Raw genomic sequence first — 19,691 nt, forward strand, 5'->3', positions numbered from 1 at the left:
ATCAGCGCTGCAGGCGGCCGCCACCGCCGCTGCTGACGCCGCCATCGGCCCGAGGTTCAGCTGGCTGTCAATAAAAGAAGAAATACCTTCGGAGGCTCGGGGCCGAGGGCAAAGAGGAGTCTGCAATTTCACACCTTCACGTCCCTCCCTGAAGGACATTTTTCATTTGGCCCCGCCCCCCACCCCGGACACGGGGCCTGGTCAGAACAAACAAGTGAATACTGTGGAATTTAAGCAGGAATCAATCAGCCTCCACCTGAAGACGCTCAGGCTCAATCAGAGGAATCAATTGTGACCAATTACAGACGCTTTCATTACCGTATGCTAATGAGCAGCGCCCAGACCCTCCTGGTGTCACAGCGCCCCCTCCTGGTGTCACAGCACCCCCTCCGGGTTTTATGGCGCCCCCTCATGGTGTCATGGCGCCCAAGTGCTAAAATGCCTAAACGCGCTAATACGGCGGTCCTGGTCCTGGTGGTCTTGGTCCTGGTGGTCTTGGTCCTGGTGGTCTTGGTGCTGGTGGTCTTGGTCCCGGTGGTCTTGGTCCCGGTGGTCCTGGTCCTGGTGGTCCTGGTTCTATCGTCATGCAGTCTGAGACTAAATCAGTGGTGGTTTGTATTCATGGCGTCACACGCAGCAAATTCAGTCTGCATAGTGGAACATGGGGGGCGAGATCGTCAGGTAAGTCTGTCAGGTAAGTCCGTCGACTGAGGTCAAGGGAGTCGAGTTCGTCATGTAAGGTCGAAGGAGGCCGGGCAAAGCTGGCGGGCAAGGCCATCGAGTGAAGTCGAGGGAGGCCAGGCGAGGTCGTGGGGCGAGGCCAATAGAGGCTGGGTGAGTCCGTCAGGTAAGGCGAGTCTATCTGGTAAAGGTCAAAGGAGGCCAAGCAAGGCCATCGGGCAAGGCTGAGGGAGTCCGGGGGAGGCGCGGCCTGAGGAGGTGCGGCCTGGGGAGGCGCGGCCAGAGGAGGCGCGGCCTAGGGAGATGTGTGCGGGGGTCAGTGCAGTGGCTTTTATGATGTCCCTCTTCAATCTGTGTGGCTCCCATTAAATTGGATATAAAGATGTGCAGACACAAACATCAGAGCGAACGTGGCGGCGGCGGCGGCGGCGGCGCTCGCCAACACTCCCACCTCCACAATCAGGTTAGAGCCTCAGATCCCATTAATAATTCACCATCCTGTTAGAGGAGAACAAACACCCTGATGTGTGTGTGTGTGTGTGTGTGTGTGTGTGTGTGTGTGTGTGTGTGTGTGTGTGTGTGTGTGTGTGTGTGTGTGTGTGTGTGTGGAACAGTAACTCGCTGCTATTTCACACACCGCCTGTTTTCTTTATTAAAGCTCCGTCACAGTAAACATGTTCCGTGCTCACACGTTTCACTTTCATTGTGAAGGACGACGCTCTGCACCCCCCCCCACCCCCACACCCCCGCCGCCCCCACCCCACCCCCGCCCCCCGGCCCCCAGGGTTTTAACCACACGCCGTCTAAACGCCTCTGACAAGGCCTCAAATGTCCTCATTACACCCCAACGCAGCACACTGCTGTCCATGCCTTTAAAGACTAAAGCTGATCTCTATTTCTATCTGCCGCTGCCAAATCCACAGAATTTAATCTTCATTTCCTCACTAAATCACCTGTGTCACACTTTAAAAACGTCCCCGTCACACCTGAACGCCCCCCCCCCCCCCCCCCCCCCCCCCCCCGCTGCTCCTCAATGAGAAATAAATCATCTGAGGGACTAAAACATCTTTCCACTCTGATTATATTGAATTTTTCCCAACATTTTAATATTTAACCTCCTAAAACATGGGTCAGTAACATTCCTGTGATGCCTGAACGCAACACAGAACAATCCAGACTACAGCTCAGGATTATTAAATTAAATTAAATTAAATTAAATTAAATTAAATTAAATTAAAATGAATTAAATTAAATTAAATTAAATTAAATTAAATTAAATTAAATTAAATTAAATTAAATTGAATTAAATTAAATTAAATTAAATTGAAATCAGACCTTTTAATTTGAACAGATTTTTACAACGCCCTCGTGACACCTGAATGCAACACAGATTCATTTTCACCTTAATACAGGGGTTCTCCATCCTGGTCCTGGAGGACCGGTGTCCTGCAGGTTCTAGCTCTCCCAGCTTCAGCACACCTCAATCTGATGATGATGATGTCATCGTCAAGCGTGTGAAAAAGCCGAGTACCGAGGCCTTCAGGTGTGTTGCAACTGGGAGAAACAAAAAACATGGAGGACACCGGCCCTCCAGGACCAGGGATGAGAACCCCTGCCTTAATATCGTTTTTATTCTTTCGGGACTGATTTTACAGGAAAGTTTCAATCGTATTTGAACATTTAATGACTTAACCTGCTTTTAAAATGTCCACACTGCACCTGAAGGCAACACTGATCCACACACTGTTGCACATGAGTTTAAATAAATGGTCTTTATTATTTTTTTATATGATTTTTCATCATGCAGGATCAATTTTATTGTATTAATTTCATCAAGATTCCCTCTTTTATCAACACAAAATGTCCTCATTACACCTAGATTCAAAATAAATTTATTTAACATCACTTAATGTCATTTTTAATCTTTCAGGACTGATTTTACAGGAAGATTAAAACTGATATTTAAACATTTAATCACATAACAAGATTTTATAATGTCCACACTGTGCCTGAATGCAACACGTATATAATCAAACATCAATTGTTCTAAAGTGATTTTAAATTAAATGAGCCTACATTTAACTACAGAATGGTTTAAATACTGTTTTCCTCATTACACCTGAATGCAACACGGAATAATACAGTTTAGGATTTTGTAAATAAAAATCATTTTTGTGTTTGGCTGATTTTTACAGAATTCTATCTGAAAATTTCAACTGATAATTAAACATTTATTCACTTAACAAGGTCTTAAAACGCTTATTTAATTCAAACTGTCAATGGTTTTAAAGTGATTTTAAATTTAATGAGTTTCTATTTAATTCCAGAATAGTTTGAAAATGTCCTGATTACACTCGAATGCATCACTAATTCACGCAGATTGTTCATCATTTTAAAGAAATTCATTTGATCATTTCTAATCCCTCAGGACCAATTTTACTGGATTATTGTGACCAAAGATTTCCTCTTTCACCAACATTTTACAGTTTTAAAATGTCCTGATTACACCTGAATGCAACACGTTAGTGTTTATGGGTTTTAAGGATTAAAATAAAAAGGTATTTGACCATTTCTAGACTGTTTTACAAAAGTCATTTACCATAATCCAGCTCCATATATTCACCTTTTCAGGGTGACACTTGAACGCAACACGCTGGTGTTGAATCTAAAACATTTTTTTTGTCGGGATTTCGAAATGTAAATAACAATAAAATGTATTCTACTATAAATGTTCACCCTAATTTCTTCACTTATTAAAGACTGGAAGGTGTTTGTTACTTTAAGTAATATTTCTTTCATCTGCCTGAGAGGATGAACCGACGTCCTGTTTACACCTGAATGCAGCACCAAGATTAAAGTTCTTGTTTGTAAATAAACAAAAATAAACCTAACGTTTATTTGGAATAATTTGCAGGATTAAATAATTTTTTATTCAGGTGTTGACAGCATATTCATCAGGCTTTATTCTGTTAAGATTTCCTCTAAAATTCAGAATTTAAATTGAAAACCATTTTATTTTTCTGTTTAATTATGTTTCATCTGTATTTAAGTACTCACATTTCTTTAGTGAAATGTGCAGAAAATCACATTTTAACTCATTTATTTGAAATGATTTCTGTTTTTTTTTCCTCCAACAAGCTCACAAATCTTTAAAAACGATGATTTCAGGTGTGTTTTATTGGCCGGGACACATTTCATCCTGTTAGAGAAGCAGTAAGATGATTAAAAATGTCCTTTTTACAGCACATAAATCCTGAGGATGAAGTGACGGCGCTCAGACACATTCTGCCCTCACATGGAGGATCTGATCATCACTCAGCTCTGGAACACCGGCAGCAATTCAGAATATGATCAACTCTTCATTCAGAATACTTCTAGTTTCCTGGGAAATAAAATACACTTTAAAATCACAGGGAAATACATTTTCTGTATTGAAAATATCATTTAATGATGATCAAATAATAAACATTTCACTGATGTTTAAGGAGCTTAATTATAAATGAACCTGATTCAGAATTTATTCATATTTTCAGTCATTTAGTTGTTTCTCATCACACAAACTAGAAAGGACAAGATATATAATTTCCCTCGTCCTGCTCCGATAAACAAAGTATTTCTATTATATTTCTGGATTTATAAAGCCTCTGAGTCTGTTTCTGCAGGTTTCTGTAGAAATCAAACTGAAGTGAATCTTTATTATCTTTTTTTAATCAATTATTTCTATTCATTCGAATAATCAACTTTTCTTAGAAGTCAAATTTAGTTAGTACACGAGACTCGATCTAATTACTAAAAGAAAAACTCTAAAAGTAAAAAATTATCAAAAGTCAATAAAAGGTTTTAATAAAAACAAACTTGAGACAAAAATGAGTTTTATCGTTTCTTTCCTCCTTCAGATTATTTACAAGATGATTTGATTCATTTGTTTACGACACAAACAGAAAACAAAGATTCAAAAGATATAAAATGAGGAGAAACTTCAGTCTGCAAGACACCAAGTAATCAGAGTAACAGAGTAATCAGAGTACAAGAAGTGACTCACTTCAGGTTACTCTCTGTGCGTTCAGACGTTGACCTTTGACCCCTGGAAACTTCCAGGGTGGAAACTTTTTACAATTTCTTCTGCTTTTATCTTTTTATGGATCCATATTTCAAACTTCTTTTTCCTTTTCTGATTTTCTTCTATTTGTCATCAAATGATTGAATTTAAACTCAGCGACTATTAAAGTTTTTATACTCTTATTTACCTTTTCCATTTTTAATCAAAATAATTTAAAACATAAACATTTCTCATTGTGTGTGTGTGTGTGTGTGTGTGTGTGTGTGTGTGTGTGTGTGTGTGTGTGTGTGTGTGTGTGTGTGTGTGTGTGTGTGTGTGTGTGTGTGTGTGTGTGTGTGTGTTTTCCATCACAATGAAATGAACTCGGACATATTTAAGATGTTTGCTGCAGTGACAGAGGAGGAGGAGGAGGAGGAAGAGGAGGAAAAGAGCAGCAGGTTGTCTGAAGATAGTCTCCTGCTTCCACCTGCTGGTGAAGATGTGTTACTGCAGAAGGTTGGAGGACATCAGCTTCTGTCAGAGGCTGATGATGATGATGATGATGATGATGATGATGATGATGATGATGATGATGATGATGATGATGATGATGATGATGATGATGATGATGATGATCAGGTCTGCAGTCCATTGTCTCCAACCACGATGCTGCTGTACATCTTCTGCTGCTCTTCCCTGAACGACTCCTTCACCTTCCCCCTCTTCAGGCCGCCGTCCCTGAAACAACCAATCACAGCCACCGCACAGCAACATCACTTCCTGTCCCATCAGGTCAGACTGTCCCTCCCTCCTCAAGTGAGGAGGTGAGTTCAGCTGGGTGTGTGTCCAGGTGTATGTTCAGGTGTGTGTGTTCAGGTGTGTGTGTTCAGGTGTATGTTCAGGTGTGTGTGTTCAGGTGTGTGTTCAGGTGTATGTTCAGGTGTGTGTTCAGGTGTGTGTTCAGGTGTATGTTCAGGTGTGTGTTCAGGTGTGTGTGTTCAGGTGTGTGTTCAGGTGTGTCCAGGTCTGTCCAGGTGTATTTTCAGGTGTCATGGTGTGTTCAGGTGTGTGTGTCCAGGTCTGTCCAGGTGTATGTTCAGGTGTGTGTGTTCAGGTGTGTGTGTTCAGGTGTATGTTCAGGTGTGTGTGTTCAGGTGTGTGTTCAGGTGTATGTTCAGGTGTGTGTTCAGGTGTGTGTTCAGGTGTATGTTCAGGTCTGTGTGTTCAGGTGTGTGTGTTCAGGTGTATGTTCAGGTGTGTGTGTTCAGGTGTGTGTGTTCAGGTGTGTGTTCAGGTGTGTGTGTTCAGGTGTATGTTCAGGTCTGTGTGTTCAGGTGTGTGTTCAGGTGTATGTTCAGGTGTGTGTGTTCAGGTGTATGTTCAGGTGTGTGTGTTCAGGTGTGTGTTCAGGTGTGTCCAGGTCTGTCCAGGTGTATTTTCAGGTGTCATGGTGTGGTCAGGTGTGTGTGTCCAGGTGTATGTTCAGGTATATTCAGGTATGTCCAGGTGTGTCCAGGTGTGAGTTAGATTCAGACTGTTAGCATTAGCTGGTAGCTCACCAGGCTAGGTCCAGCAGTCCTCCCTGTTCTGCGATGGCAGACTTCACTCTGTTAGCAAACTGAGCGGCGTCCTCATCGTCCTGCAGAACCAGAGACAACATGGAGACACAGAGACAGCATGAGGTGTGTCCCAGTTGTGTCTGTCCCAGGTATGTCACAAGTGTGTCTGTCACAGGTGTGTCTGTCCCAGGTGTACCTGTCCCAGGTGTACCTGTCCCTGGTGTACCTGTCCCTGGTGTGTCTGTCCCAGGTGTACCTGTCCCAGGTGTATCTGTCCCAGGTGTACCTGTCCCTGGTGTACCTGTCCCTGGTGTGTCTGTCCCAGGTGTACCTGTCCCAGGTGTGTCTGTCCCAGGTGTACCTGTCCCAGGTGTATCTGTCCGAGGTATGTCTGTCCCAGGTGTACCTGTCCCAGGTGTACCTGTCCCTGGTGTGTCTGTCCCAGGTGTTCCTACCTGTATGGTCATGGGGGGGAGGTACCACACGTTGACCACGATGGCCCAGCTGGTCATCATCCTCAGCAGGTAGCTCACCATGTTGAACTTGCTGCTGTTCCAGAAGGCGTCTCCAAAGCGGGGATCGTACTGCAGCACACGGACAGGAAGTCACACCCCCGCTCTGATTGGTTCACGCTACTGTGACATCACCATGAAGAAGAGGACGCTACCTTGATGGCCACTGGGTAAATCGTCCCTCCGATTTCAAAGCTTCCTTTCTTAAACATCATGACTGAGGTGTTGTTGATGCAAGTTCCTGTTAGAACACCTTCATCATCATCATCACTAACTTCATCTCATCATCATCATCATCATCATCATCAGACAAACCTTCAGGAAATATCAGGATGGGCAGTTTGGTCTTGGCTGCAACGTGAGCACTCAGCCTGCAGGGGGTGAAACAAACTTCACTGACTCATCCAGACTTAAACAATTTCACTGAGTTCAAAACATTGTGACATCATGACGTGACATCATAACATTGTGACATCATGACAGTGTGACATCATAACGTTATGGTGACATCTTGACATTATGACGTTGTGATTTGATCATGTGACAGGAGACGGTAATCAGCAGATGGATGTTAAACCAGGTCAGAGGTCCTGGTCTGTCTCATCCTCCCATGTCCTGGTTCTTCTGATCCTGGATCTCCTGGACCTTCTGGACCTGCTGAGATGGTTGGAGGCGGAGTCTCAGCTCTGTGCTGCTCGCCGTGTGGAGGACTTGTTACCACCCACCTGCTGGTCACGGCGTGGCGGTCTTTCATCTCGGACCTCTCGAACCAGACGTGGGGGCAGGACCTCACCATGGACCTCTGAATGACCCCCAGCAGACCCCCGTGGATCTGCCCCACCTGTGAACAACCCCCGTCAGAAAGAGGAGTCCCTCAGGGAGCAGGCCGCGGGCCACGAAGACGTTGCTCACCATGGCGTAGCAGCCATCGTTTGCCAGAATCACCACGTCGATTGGAGTCGTGTGATTGGCTACACAGATTCCTCCTTTCTGAGGGCGGTTCTCTCTGCAGGGAAGACACAGGAAGTACTCAGACAGAAGTACTTAGAGACAGGAAATACTCAGAGAAAGGATGTATTCAGAGACAGGACTTACACAGATACAGGTACAGACACAGGTAAAGTATCAGTATTGGTACAGTATGGGTACCGTATCAGTATTGGTACAGTATTGGTACCGTATCAGTACAATATCGGTAGAGTACTGGTACAGTATCAATACAGTACCAGTACAGTATCGGTAGAGTATCAGTACAGTATCTGTACACTATTGGTACAGTATCAGTAGAGTATCGGTACAATGTGTGAGTGAGGAGGGGCTGACTGACTTGTTGTGGTAACGGACGGTGGCTGAAAGTCCTCTGGCACAGATTCTGTAACACGTCAGATGGACGAGTTCACTGAGCCACTGCTTAGCACTGGAACATATGGAGAGGATCAGAGAGGAGCAGCAGGAGGAGCAGCAGGAGGAGGAGGAGCAGCAGGAGGAGGAGGAGGAGCAGCAGGAGGAGGAGCAGGAGGAGGTACCTGCTCTCAGGAAGGAGTCCCACCAACGTCGTCCCGATGACGAGCCAGGAAAGTCCAATGACGGCCAAAGTGATTCTGAAGAACAATCATCACAATTTCATTACAATCTCAAAAAAGAAGGAGGTCCTCAGGGAGGAGCTATAGTGGCGTTCTGACCTGAGAGGGAGGAGCTATAGTGGCGGTCTGACCTGAGAGGGAGGAGCACGCCGTATCGGACGGCGACGCCCAGACCCCAGATGACGGTGAGACGGAGGCTGATGTAGTGGAAGTTGTGGTTGGTGCGGGTCAGGAGGTTCCATGAGTCCAGCTCCTCAGAGGAGAACCTCTGGGTCACCTGGTCATCCACCACGCTCTCCAGGCCCGTCTTGTAGAAGTACAGGACGTCGCTCAGCGCAAAGTCGCCACTCGACGCAGGACGAGACCGCCGCCGCTTCAGCTCCTCCGCCATCGAGCCGCCACCTCGCTCGATGATCCCTGGAAGAGTCCAGAACCTGGGTCAGCTTTTGGAGGAACCAGAACCTGGGTCATCCTCTAGAACAGGGGTGTCCAACCTCAGTCCTCCAGGGTCTCTGTCCTGCATGTTTAGCTCCTCCCATTTCTAAAACACCTGATCGCAATGAGGGGCTCCTTATTGGGCTTTTTCACAACCTTGGTGATGACATCATCATTCTGTCTAATGGACAGGGGCCCTCCAGGACCGAGGTTGGAGACCTCTGCTCTAGAGGAATCAGAACCCAGGTCCTCCTCTAGAGGAACCATAACCCGGTTCAGCTTCTGGAGGAACCAGAACCAGCTTCTCAACCTTTTTGGTTTCCTTGACCCCCTGCATATTTAAGATCAACCCTGAGGACCCCCCCCACCCCCACCCCCACCCTCACCCCCACCCCTGTAAATGTAATAGGACAGGGCTCCTCAATTATTTACCCCTGTGGGCAAAAATCAGACCAGCAGGTCAAACCAGGGGCCGGAACAGTCGCCGGTTTATTGCACGATGTCAGTAAAAGTTGTTTTAATTGCAGATGTTTTAGCTGATGGTACCATGATTACTACTGTCATTGTTAGTATAGTAGTAGTAGTAGTCAAGGTAGTAGTAATAATTTAAGCCTGGGATTTTCAATACTTGTGTTGAGGGTCACATGAAGAAGCACATCCTCCTCTCTGATCAACTCCATGGAGGTTCTCTGAATGCTGAGCGCTCTGGAGTGTGTCCACTGTTCAGTAGCTGCTGGGAGAAGAACTGGGGGGGTGGAGTCATGGGGGGGGGGGGGGGGGGGGGGGGGGTTGGAGTCATGGGGGGTGGAGTCATGGGGGTGGGGTCATGGGGGGTGGAGTCATGGGGGGTGGAGTCATGGGGGGTGGGGTCATGGGGGGTGGAGTCATGGGGGGGTGGAGTCATGGGGGGATGGAGTCATGGGGGGGTGGAGTCACATGTTTTTAAACTCAGTAGCAGACCGGACTTGTTCTACGCCCTGGGCGAACACCCGCCTCCACCAGACGGTGAGTCTCATGTCCTCTGGTGCTCGGAGCGTCCTGGCAGCTGGACACGTCTCTCATAATCCACAACTGAATAGAACAAATTCTCCCGATTCAGCACATTCCTGACAGATTAATGAAAGTGACGATGCACAGCGACGCACAGCGACGCACAGCGACGCACAGCGACGCACAGCGACGCACAGCGACGCACAGCAGGAGGCCACAGCGCAGCTTTGGTCATATTAGTTTGCAACACCGCGTGATCCGCCATGTTTCCTGCTCTTACTGGTTAAAAGGTGGCGACTGTCGGTGGTGGCGACTGTCGGTGGCGACTGTCGGTGGTGCCGACTGTCGGTGGCGACTGTCGGTGGCGACTGACGGTGGCGACTGACGGTGGTGGCGACTGTCGGTGGCGACTGTCGGTGGCGACTGACGGTGGTGGCGACTGACGGTGGCGGCGACTGACGGTGGTGGCGACTGTCGGTGGTGGCGACTGACGGTGGTGGCGACTGACGGTGGTGGCGACTGTCGGTGGCGACTGTCGGTGGTGGCGACTGACGGTGGTGGCGACTGACGGTGGCGGCGACTGACGGTGGTGGCGACTGTCGGTGGTGGCGACTGACGGTGGTGGCGACTGACGGTGGTGGCGACTGACGGTGGTGGCGACTGTCGGTGGTGGCGACTGACGGTGGTGGCGACTGTCGGTGGCGACTGTCGGTGGCGACTGACGGTGGTGGCGACTGACGGTGGCGGCGACTGTCGGTGGCGACTGACGGTGGCGACTGTCGGTGGCGGCGACTGTCGGTGGCGACTGACGGTGGCGACTGTTGGTGGCGGCGCGACGCCTCCACCCTGAATCCGAGAATTCAGCTCAAAATCCTGATCCCTGGTCAGGATTCGAGTTTCGTGCCAAACTTGTCGTTGTGTGTGAACGCTCCTTTAACCGCTCCTCAACCGTTTTCTTTCTATTCTCATTGTGACTTAAAACCTCATCAACCATATTAATTGCGCTTTTTTTTAAATTAACTCAGCATCAGAAAATAGTTTCTCAGCTTTGGCAAGGTTCCAAGAGAGCAGCGATGCTGCTGCTGCTCTCTTGGACCGATGCTGACAGAGCGTCGACCCAGAGGGCTTGTATCACCTCATGTTTTCTGTTCCTGTTTTGCGGCTGTGGGACTTTGGAGGCTCGCTGGTATTAAAGCTGCAGAGGGTTGAGGTGCTGCTCCACTCTGCTGACCGCTCTGGTCTGCTGCAGACCGGGTATATCAGAGTGACCTGTTCAGTCCAGTCAGAGTTCAGCTGAAGCTCTTCCTCCTCCACCTCTTCCTGCTGCAGCTCAGGTTGGTTCTTTTTCTAAAGTTTGGACTCACTGCTGGATGACGGGGGTTTCGCGGGCCGTGAAATTGAAATCCGTGGACGTCCGTGCGGAGATGCTGGCTTCAACTACGGTGTGGGATGAGGATTAAAAAGGTAGAGCAGAGCATGTTTTAACCACAAATTGCTCTTTATTCCACGTTGAGGTGCAGCTGATGGGCCGCGGGCCAGACAGGAGGCTCCTCCTCCTGAGGACCTGTCATAGGATCTTCTTTTAAGAGATGGTAGATTTTCACGGACCCCTTGCAATTACACCTTGGACCACTAGGGGTCCGCGGACCCCCGGTTGAGAATCACTGCTCTGGAGGAACCTTCACCTGGACGGGAAGGCGCTCCCTGGTACTGGTCCTGATAGATCTAGATCTACCAGGTACAGGTCTAGGTATTGGCTTAATTTAATTTAATTTAATTTAATTTAATTTAATTTAATTTAATTTAATTTAATTTAATTTAATTTAATTTAATTTAATTTAATTTAATTTAATTTAATTTAATGTGAACCGGTCAGACGTACTGATCCTCCTGCTGTGTGTGTGTGTGTGTGTGTGTGTGTGTGTGTGTGTGTGTGTGTATGTGTGTGTGTGTGTGTGTGTGTGTGTGTGTGTGTGTGTGTGTGTGTGTGTGTGTGTGTGTGTGTCCTCTGAGCTGGTGGGCGGAGCTTCCTGTTCATGTGAAACCTGATGAGATTAAATCCTGAAACACTGACTGATTGTTTGAGCATCACGAGGCCTCGACGCCATCTGCCCCTGCAGGGGCAATTAAATACACACTGGGAATTACCCCTGGAGGAACAATTACCCCCAAAGAAACAGTTTTAGTTTAGTTTTAGTTCCTTTGAGATTGTTTTTAAGTTACTTTATTGTATTTTTAGTTACTTTGGGGTTTTTAAGTTACTTTCTTATAGTTTTAGTTCCCTTGAGGTTGGTTTAAGTTACTTTTTTGTAGTTTTAGTTACTTTGAGGTTGGTTTAAGTTACTTTATTGTAATTTTAGTTACTTTGAGGGTTTAAGTTGTTTTATTGTAGTTTTAGTTCCTTTGAGGTTGTTTTAAGTTACTTTCTTATAGTTTTAGTTCCCTTGAGGTTGGTTTAAGTTACTTTATTGTCAGGATGTCCTGATCAGATCAGTAGATATCGGATCGGCTGATATCAGTGATTTGTTAGTGATCGGGAATCGGCAAAGCCAGCTGATCACCCCGCCGATCTAAAAAAAAAAAAAAAAAAAACTCGGTCCGCTACGTCACCTACTAACCAGAACAATCAGGGACTAGAAGCTCGGGTGGAGCTGCAGAAGCTAGAAGCAGGCGGAGCGGGGCCATAGACCTATAAAACTAGATTATATTTAGTGGGTTATGTGTTTATGTGCAGGAGTCTACTTGTAAAGTTCTATGTGGTCTGTCTTCTTCTGTGTTTTATTGTGTTTGGTGAGTCACAGCGCCCCTACAGGCCTGGCATGTGTACTACATGTCCTGAAGCCTCGTGTTGAGCCGTGTTCATAGTGAGGTGTGACGGAGGTTTGGGAGAAGGTCAGGGAGGACAAAGATCGTTTTATCATCGTGTGGATGTTCCTCAGTTTACAACAACAACTAAGAAAAAGCCGCACTGAAGCAGCAAACTCCACTTTAAAATAAAGAATTTTAAAATAAAGGATTTTAAAATAAAGGATTTTAAAATAAAGAATTTTAAAATAAAGGATTTAAAATAAAGGCTCAGTCCCCACAGGGCAGCGATATGGTGAAACAAGAACCCAGAAGGTTCCTCTAGTTTGAAGGGAGACTGGGATATTGTGAATAAGTTTTTGAGAGTACTATGTTCAGAGTACTTTAGTCATACAGGTTTTACCACTTTGAAGTAGAATGAAGTGTTTATACTTCACATTGAAATGTAAATGTTTAGTGACATTCAGGTCAAACCTCTCATACTGCTTTAAGGTAAACTGGAATTTAATACACAAAGAAGTTACATTGGAGCCTCAGAGTATTTATGTTTAACATTTATTTATTTATTTTTATTATTGTATTTGTACTTTTTAGGACTTATTTCCAACCCAAGCAGCCAAAGACACTTTGAAGTGGAACTGGTTTTACTGAATACTGTTTATGTAGTAGTTTTTATACTTTATATGTTAGTCAAACTGATTCTCTGGGTTTCTTTTTTATTTTGTTTTATTTGCCACAAAATGCAGGTGAAGTAGTTTAAGTTAAGATAAATAAGAGAAACAAGACTGCAGAGTATAACTGGGTTTTTGTTCTTCTGACTGAATAAAGTTTAAATAAGTTCTTAAGTCGTTCTGAGAAGTATTTTGATTCAATAAGTGAGTTTTACAATAAGTTCTAGGTAAACAAAGCTTCTGCCAATAGTACTTTTAGCTTCAGACATCTTAGTTAATCCAAAAATACACTATTGAGTATATTTGCAATAACAATGTAAGTATCAGATCGGGGAAGTATCGGTATCGGCCGATACTCAATTCTGAAAGATCGGATCGGTATCGGGGGCAGAAAGTGTGATCAGGACGTCCCTAGTATATTGTAGTTGTAGTTACTTTGAGGGTTGTTTTTAAGTTACTTTGTTGTAGTTTTAGTTACTTTGAGGTTGGTTTAGGTTCAGCAGATTGTGGCTGTTTAATGTTTTTGAAAACTTTTCCATGAAATGTTTTTCCAGTATTTTTGTACATAATGACACAAGACTGTGTGTGTGTGTGTGTGTGTGTGTGTGTGTGTGTGTGTGTGTGTCCTCTGTTTGACAAACATTATGTAATCTGCGGTTGCATCATCATCCTGAGACGAGCCATGTGGCGTCCCGACATCACACGCTGCAGCCGACCAATCAGGAGCCTCAAGGTTTCTCCACACACAGTCACATGATGAGGAGACAGCACGTGGTGCGCACGCACACACACACACACACACACACACACACACACATACACACACACACACACACACACACGAAGGACTCACCATTGGGCAGAGGAACCGGTACGCTGGACTCTGTCTGGCGGCCTCTCTGGATCCGTACGGTGGCCCACTGCAAACACACACACATCATCAGACACACACACACACACACACACACACACACACACACACACACACACACACACACACACACACACACAGAGACACAGACAGGCGGATCACCTCCAGGATGTGCACCAGCACCTGGATGTAGACTCCGGTGACGCCCAGCGAGACCCCGAACATGGCGGGTAGCAGGATGAGGAAGACCACATTGAAGAGCCAGAGGTGGAGGAGACCCCCGACAGAACTCCACACACCCTCCATTAGTCAGCTCATCGTCTGTACACACACACACACACACACACACACACACACACACACACACACACACACACACACACACACACACACACACACACACACACACACACACACACACACACACACACACACACACACACACACTGGTTTTCACCTGAACAATAAACTACAGCAGGGGTCCTCAATAGGCGGCCCCCTCCTGTGTGGCCGGCGCCGGCCCATCAGCTGCACATCAAGGTGAAATAAAGTGGAATTTGTGGGGGAAAATGTGCTGCTCTAACTAGTTTGGACCTCATCCCACACCGTAGACGAAGCCGGAGTCTGTGAGCGTCTAATTACATCAATGCACGCTCTCCTCGGACGTCCACGGATTTTAATTTCACGACCCGGAAGTCAAAATTAAAGCAATAAGCAACACGAGCTGCAGCATGAAAAAGCACAAAGAGGATCAAGAAGCTTCAGTTGAACTGAGACTAGACTGAACAGGTTAGTTTATATTACCCACCCATACTTGACCTGCAGCAGACCGGAGCTGTGCGCTGCGGCAGGCTGCTGTGAGTCGTTGCGTGTCGTAGTTTTCTATCATTGATCTGTCAGGAATGTGCTGAATCGGGAGAATTTGTTCTATCTAGCTGTGGGTTTTGCTATGAGAGACGTGTCCAGCTGCCAGGACGCACCGTGAACCTGAGGACATGAGACTCACCGTCTCAGGTGCGTCTGGTGGAGGCGGGTGTTCGCCCAGGGTGTAGAACAAGTCAGGTCTGCTACTGAGTTTAAAAACATGTGACTCCACCCCCCATGACTCCACCCCCCCATGACTCCACCCCCCCAGTTCTTCTCCCAGCAGCTACTGAACAGTGGACACACTCCAGAGCGCTCAGCATTCAGAGAACCTCCATGGAGTTGATCAGAGAGGAGGATGTGCTTCTTCATGTGACCCTCAACACAAGTTTTGAAAATCCCAGGCTTCAGGGTTGATCTTAAATATGCAGGGGGTCAAGGAAACCAAAAAGGTTGAGAAGCTGGTTCTGGTTCCTCCAGAAGCTGAACCGGGTTATGGTTCCTCTAGAGGAGGACCTGGGTTCTGATTCCTCTAGAGCAGAGGTCTCCAACCTCGGTCCTGGAGGGCCCCTGTCCATTAGACAGAATGATGATGTCATCACCAAGGTTGTGAAAAAGCCCAATAAGGAGCCCCTCATTGCGATCAGGTGTTTTAGAAATGGGAGGAGCTAAACATGCAGGACAGAGACCCTGGAGGACTGAGGTTGGACACCCCTGTTCTAGAGGATGACCCAGGTTCTGGTTCCTCCAAAAGCTGACCCAGGTTCTGGACTCTTCCAGGGATCATCGAGCGAGGTGGCGGCTCGATGGCGGAGGAGCTGAAGCGGCGGCGGTCTCGTCCTGCGTCGAGTGGCGACTTTGCGCTGAGCGACGTCCTGTACTTCTACAAGACGGGCCTGGAGAGCGTGGTGGATGACCAGGTGACCCAGAGGTTCTCCTCTGAGGAGCTGGACTCATGGAACCTCCTGACCCGCACCAACCACAACTTCCACTACATCAGCCTCCGTCTCACCGTCATCAGGAATATCAGGAACGTTCCGCCCATTTAAGAACCATCTTCAGATGCATCAGGTCACATGAAGAATGTCAGGAATGTGGAGGAACGATGGGAATGATCTTGGTAACTGTCTGATAATACTGCGACTAGAAGAGTGGAGGATTGGGTGGAGGAGTGGGTGGAGGAGTGGGTGGAGGAGGGTTCTTCACCTCTGATCTCTGACTTAAAGAGACAGAATGAGAAACAGACGTTCTGATGTAACAAACATCAGAGGAATTTCCTCATCTCATCACTTTTCTCACTGATTGGTCAGTCAATTCATTTGTTTTGTTTATTTGGCTTCTAACTGGTTTATTAGAATAAAAATTAAAACAATAGTAAGTTTATTTAAATAGCAGTTTTTATACTTCTAATTAGGGATATTAGTGATTTGTTAGTGATCGGGAATCGGCAAATCCAGCCGATCACCCCGCCGATCTAAAAAAAACAACAAAAACAAACTCGGTCCACTACATCACCTACTAACCAGAACAATCAGGGACTAGAAGCTCGGGTGGAGCTGCAGAAGCTAGAAGCAGGTGGAGCGGGGCCATAGAACTATAAAACTAGAGTGATATATAGCGGTTTATGTGTTTATGTGTAGAAGTCTACTTCTATATTTCTATGTGGTCTGTCTTCTTCTGCGTTTTTATTGTGTTTGGTGAGTCACAGCGCCCCTAAAGGCCTGGCATGTGTACTACATGTCCTGAAGCCTCGTGTTGAGCCGTGTTCATAGTGAGGGGTGACGGAGGTTCTTTCTTCGTCGTGTGGATGTTCCTCAGTTTACAACAACTAAAGAGAAAGAAGAATTTTGATTCAATAAGTGAGTTTTACAATAATTTCTAGGTAAACAAAGTTTCTGCCAATAGTACTTTTAGCTTCAGACATCTTAGTCGCTCCAAAAATACACTGTTGAGTATATTTGCAATAGCAATGTAAGTATCGGATCGGGAAAGTATCGGTATCGGCCGATACTCAATTCTGAGAGATCGGATTGTATCGGGGGCAGAAAGTGTGATCAGGACGTCCCTAACTCTAATAATTAAAAACAATAATTGGATGAAATGAGAAGAGAAACCAAAGCAGCACTGAAACAACAATTATGCAATTTAAAAAGTAACAAACTGAAAATCTCTCCTCTGACTCTGTCTCTGTCTCTGTCTCTGACTCTGTCTCTGACTCTGACTCTGTCTCTGACTCTGTCTCTGTCTCTGTCTCTGTCTCTGACTCTGACTCTGACTCTGTCTCTGACTCTGACTCTGTCTCTGTCTCTGACTCTGTCTCTGACTCTGTCTCTGTCTCTGACTCTGTCTCTGTCTCTGTCTCTGTCTCTGACTCTGTGTACCCTCAACACAAACTTTGAAAATCCCAGACTTAGATTATGACTACAACCACCTTGAGTACTGTTACTCATATTAATAATGATGGTAACAATAATAATAATAATAATGGTAACAGTAGCTGACATTTGTAATTAAAACCACTTTTACTGACATCGTGTGAAAACGTGCGGCTGTTCCAGCCCTTGGTTTGGCGTGTTGGTCTGATTTTGGTCCTCGGGGGGAATAATTGAGGACGCCTGAACTAGACTGAAGACTCAGACGCCCTGTGGAGGACCAGAGACCTCCTGCTGACGTCCTCCACAGTCTGCAGCACCTCCACCTACAGCACCTCCACCAACAGCACCTCCACCTACAGCACCTCCACCTGCAGCACCTCCACCTGCAGCACCTCCACCTACAGCACCTCCACCTGCAGCACCTCCACCTGCAGAGATTATTTTTTTCATAGATTTATCTGCTTTAGTCATTTTATGCATTTTGGCCCCTTTAGCTATTTAACTATTCTAATTATATAGTATTTATATAGTATATATAATAGTTATATCGTAGTTATATGGTATTATAGTGGTTATATAGAATATATAGTAGATATACAGTAGTTACAGAGTATATATAGTAGTTATATATATAGTAGTAATATACTAGTTATATAGTATATTATAATAATAGCTGCTGTGCGTTTCCTAACAGTTTGAGCAGTTTTAGCTGAATCAACCTTTTTTTCTTTTGTTGAAATAAAAAGATAAACGAGAAACATGAATGATTTCAGTGTGACCATTTCTCCAGAATGTTTTATCTTTTTTTAGTTTCAGCTATTTTATCCGTTTATAGCCGCTGCATCCATCCTGGCTGTTTCAGGCGTTAGACCTTTTATTCATTTTGTTAAATCAGTGAGCAGAGCAAATAAAAGAGAAATGTTTATTTCCATGCTTCGAGGAGCCGCAGGCTGCAGACCCCTGGTCCAGATGAAGAACAACACAACCTGCACTCACCGTGTATTGATTGATCCATATATTGACCTGATCATGTGCTTTTCTGTTAAATAGTTAGTGAGACTGTGAAACGCCTCCAGAACCTTTACCTCCACACCTGATGATGGAAATAGTTCTTTAATTTAAAACATTTATCGCTTCAGTAAAAGTTTTGATTTTTTTTTTTAATATCAAATAAACTTTAATAAAACGTGTTTAGTGCAGCTAAAGGTTGAATTATCTTGATTATTCTTTCGGAACATAAACAATAAAGTGTCAGTGACTGGTGACACTAATGGATTAAATCAATCTTTACTGAATAAAAGACATGAAACGGTCAAATTTCTACTTTTTACAAAAACGTATTTTACTATAAAATTGAGATTTATTCTCAAGTTCGAAACTTTCTGAAGTAACGTAAAACTTTTTATAGTAATGTTACTCGAGTAGAAGCTGCACCGTTACTCCAGCAGGCTGATTACTACACTAAACTAACCTGAACGGAACCAGGACCTGGACCGTGACTGACCCGAGTGGGAAGGCTTCTCCGGGTCCGGGTCTTTGGTTCTGCGGGTCTCTGGTTCTGCGGGTCGTCCCGTGCTCTCTCGTCCTGCTGCAGCGGGCTTCTCCCCGGACTCAAGCGGACTCGGAGGCTCCGCCCTCCGCGGCTCCTTCCGCGCAGGAGCGCTCCGACTGCGGTAGAATTCAAACCACAATGCCTGTTTATATCACTTAGTACGGTAAAGCCGAGAGAAGCCGAGAAAGCCAAGCCTTCGTGGTGCGTTCAGGTACACCTCAGTTGTGTTTTTGCTGTAGTTTTCAATAGTTGAAATACAAACAACTGTTATTACTGTCTTGTTCTTTTACTACATGCCCCCAGGTACCCTTGTGTTAATTTCAAAGTAGATTGACTGGACATTCCTACACAAGTACACACTTGAAATCCCACCAAATACATACTAAGATAAGCTCAGACTTAATTAATTGCATTTCTGTGTAATTGTGTAAAAATGCTACAGTGAATCTACTTTAAAATGAACACACGGGTACCTGGGGGCCCGTAGAACCAGACTGTGGTGCATTCTTCTGAAAACAAAAGCTGTATTAGCTTCTTTATTTCTTTTCCCCCTTTTTTCTTAACCTTATTTAATTGGAGATTAGACCTTCTTTTTTTTTTAAATCGGGGTGGGGTGCAAATACATTTATTTTTTTATTTTGGGGGAATTTTCAAAAACCTGCCTGTACAGCAATATATGTATTGGGTGTGAATTAAACTTGCTATTGTGAAAAGAATACTGCCGTGATTCTACTTGACAAAGTAGAAAGTGAGG

General features: G+C 45.4%; 1 protein-coding gene across 5 annotated transcripts; it reads right to left on the reverse strand.

Moving 5' to 3' along the window:
• Positions 1–3,838: 3,838 nt before the first annotated feature.
• Positions 3,839–19,077, reverse strand: gpat3 (glycerol-3-phosphate acyltransferase 3). Of its 5 annotated transcripts, none has more exons than XM_080476265.1 (13): positions 18,890–19,077; positions 14,309–14,467; positions 14,129–14,195; positions 8,506–8,791; positions 8,318–8,392; positions 8,119–8,208; positions 7,704–7,797; positions 7,517–7,632; positions 7,107–7,162; positions 6,947–7,032; positions 6,735–6,863; positions 6,280–6,359; positions 3,839–5,458 (listed from the first exon to the last, which is right to left on the reverse strand). In XM_080476265.1, the coding sequence occupies exons 2-13, from the start codon at positions 14,450–14,452 to the stop codon at positions 5,356–5,358; spliced, it is 1,326 nt and encodes a 441-aa protein (XP_080332391.1). In that variant the 5' UTR covers positions 14,453–14,467; positions 18,890–19,077; the 3' UTR covers positions 3,839–5,355. The 5 variants fall into 5 exon arrangements, with proteins under 5 accessions (XP_080332391.1, XP_080332392.1, XP_080332395.1 ...); XM_080476266.1 differs by having other exon boundaries at positions 18,857–19,031; XM_080476269.1 differs by having other exon boundaries at positions 3,846–5,458; positions 6,813–6,863; positions 6,947–7,008; positions 18,890–19,002.
• Between the last annotated feature and the right edge of the window lie 614 nt (positions 19,078–19,691).

The sequence above is a fragment of the Lipophrys pholis genome (genome assembly GCF_963383615.2).
Source record: "Lipophrys pholis genome assembly, chromosome: 12".
Classification (NCBI taxonomy): Eukaryota; Metazoa; Chordata; class Actinopteri; order Blenniiformes; family Blenniidae; genus Lipophrys; species Lipophrys pholis.

Excerpts from the sequence above, each read along its gene's own strand:
- gpat3 (XM_080476265.1), bottom strand. The coding sequence starts at position 14,452 with ATGGAGGGTGTGTGGAGTTCTGTCGGGGGTCTCCTCCACCTCTGGCTC. Across the intron at positions 14,196-14,308 it reads TGCTGGTGCACATCCTGGAG|TGGGCCACCGTACGGATCCA; the intron begins GTGATCCGCCTG and ends GTGTGTTTGCAG. Across the intron at positions 7,633-7,703 it reads ACGATGGCTGCTACGCCATG|GTGGGGCAGATCCACGGGGG; the intron begins GTGAGCAACGTC and ends GGTTGTTCACAG.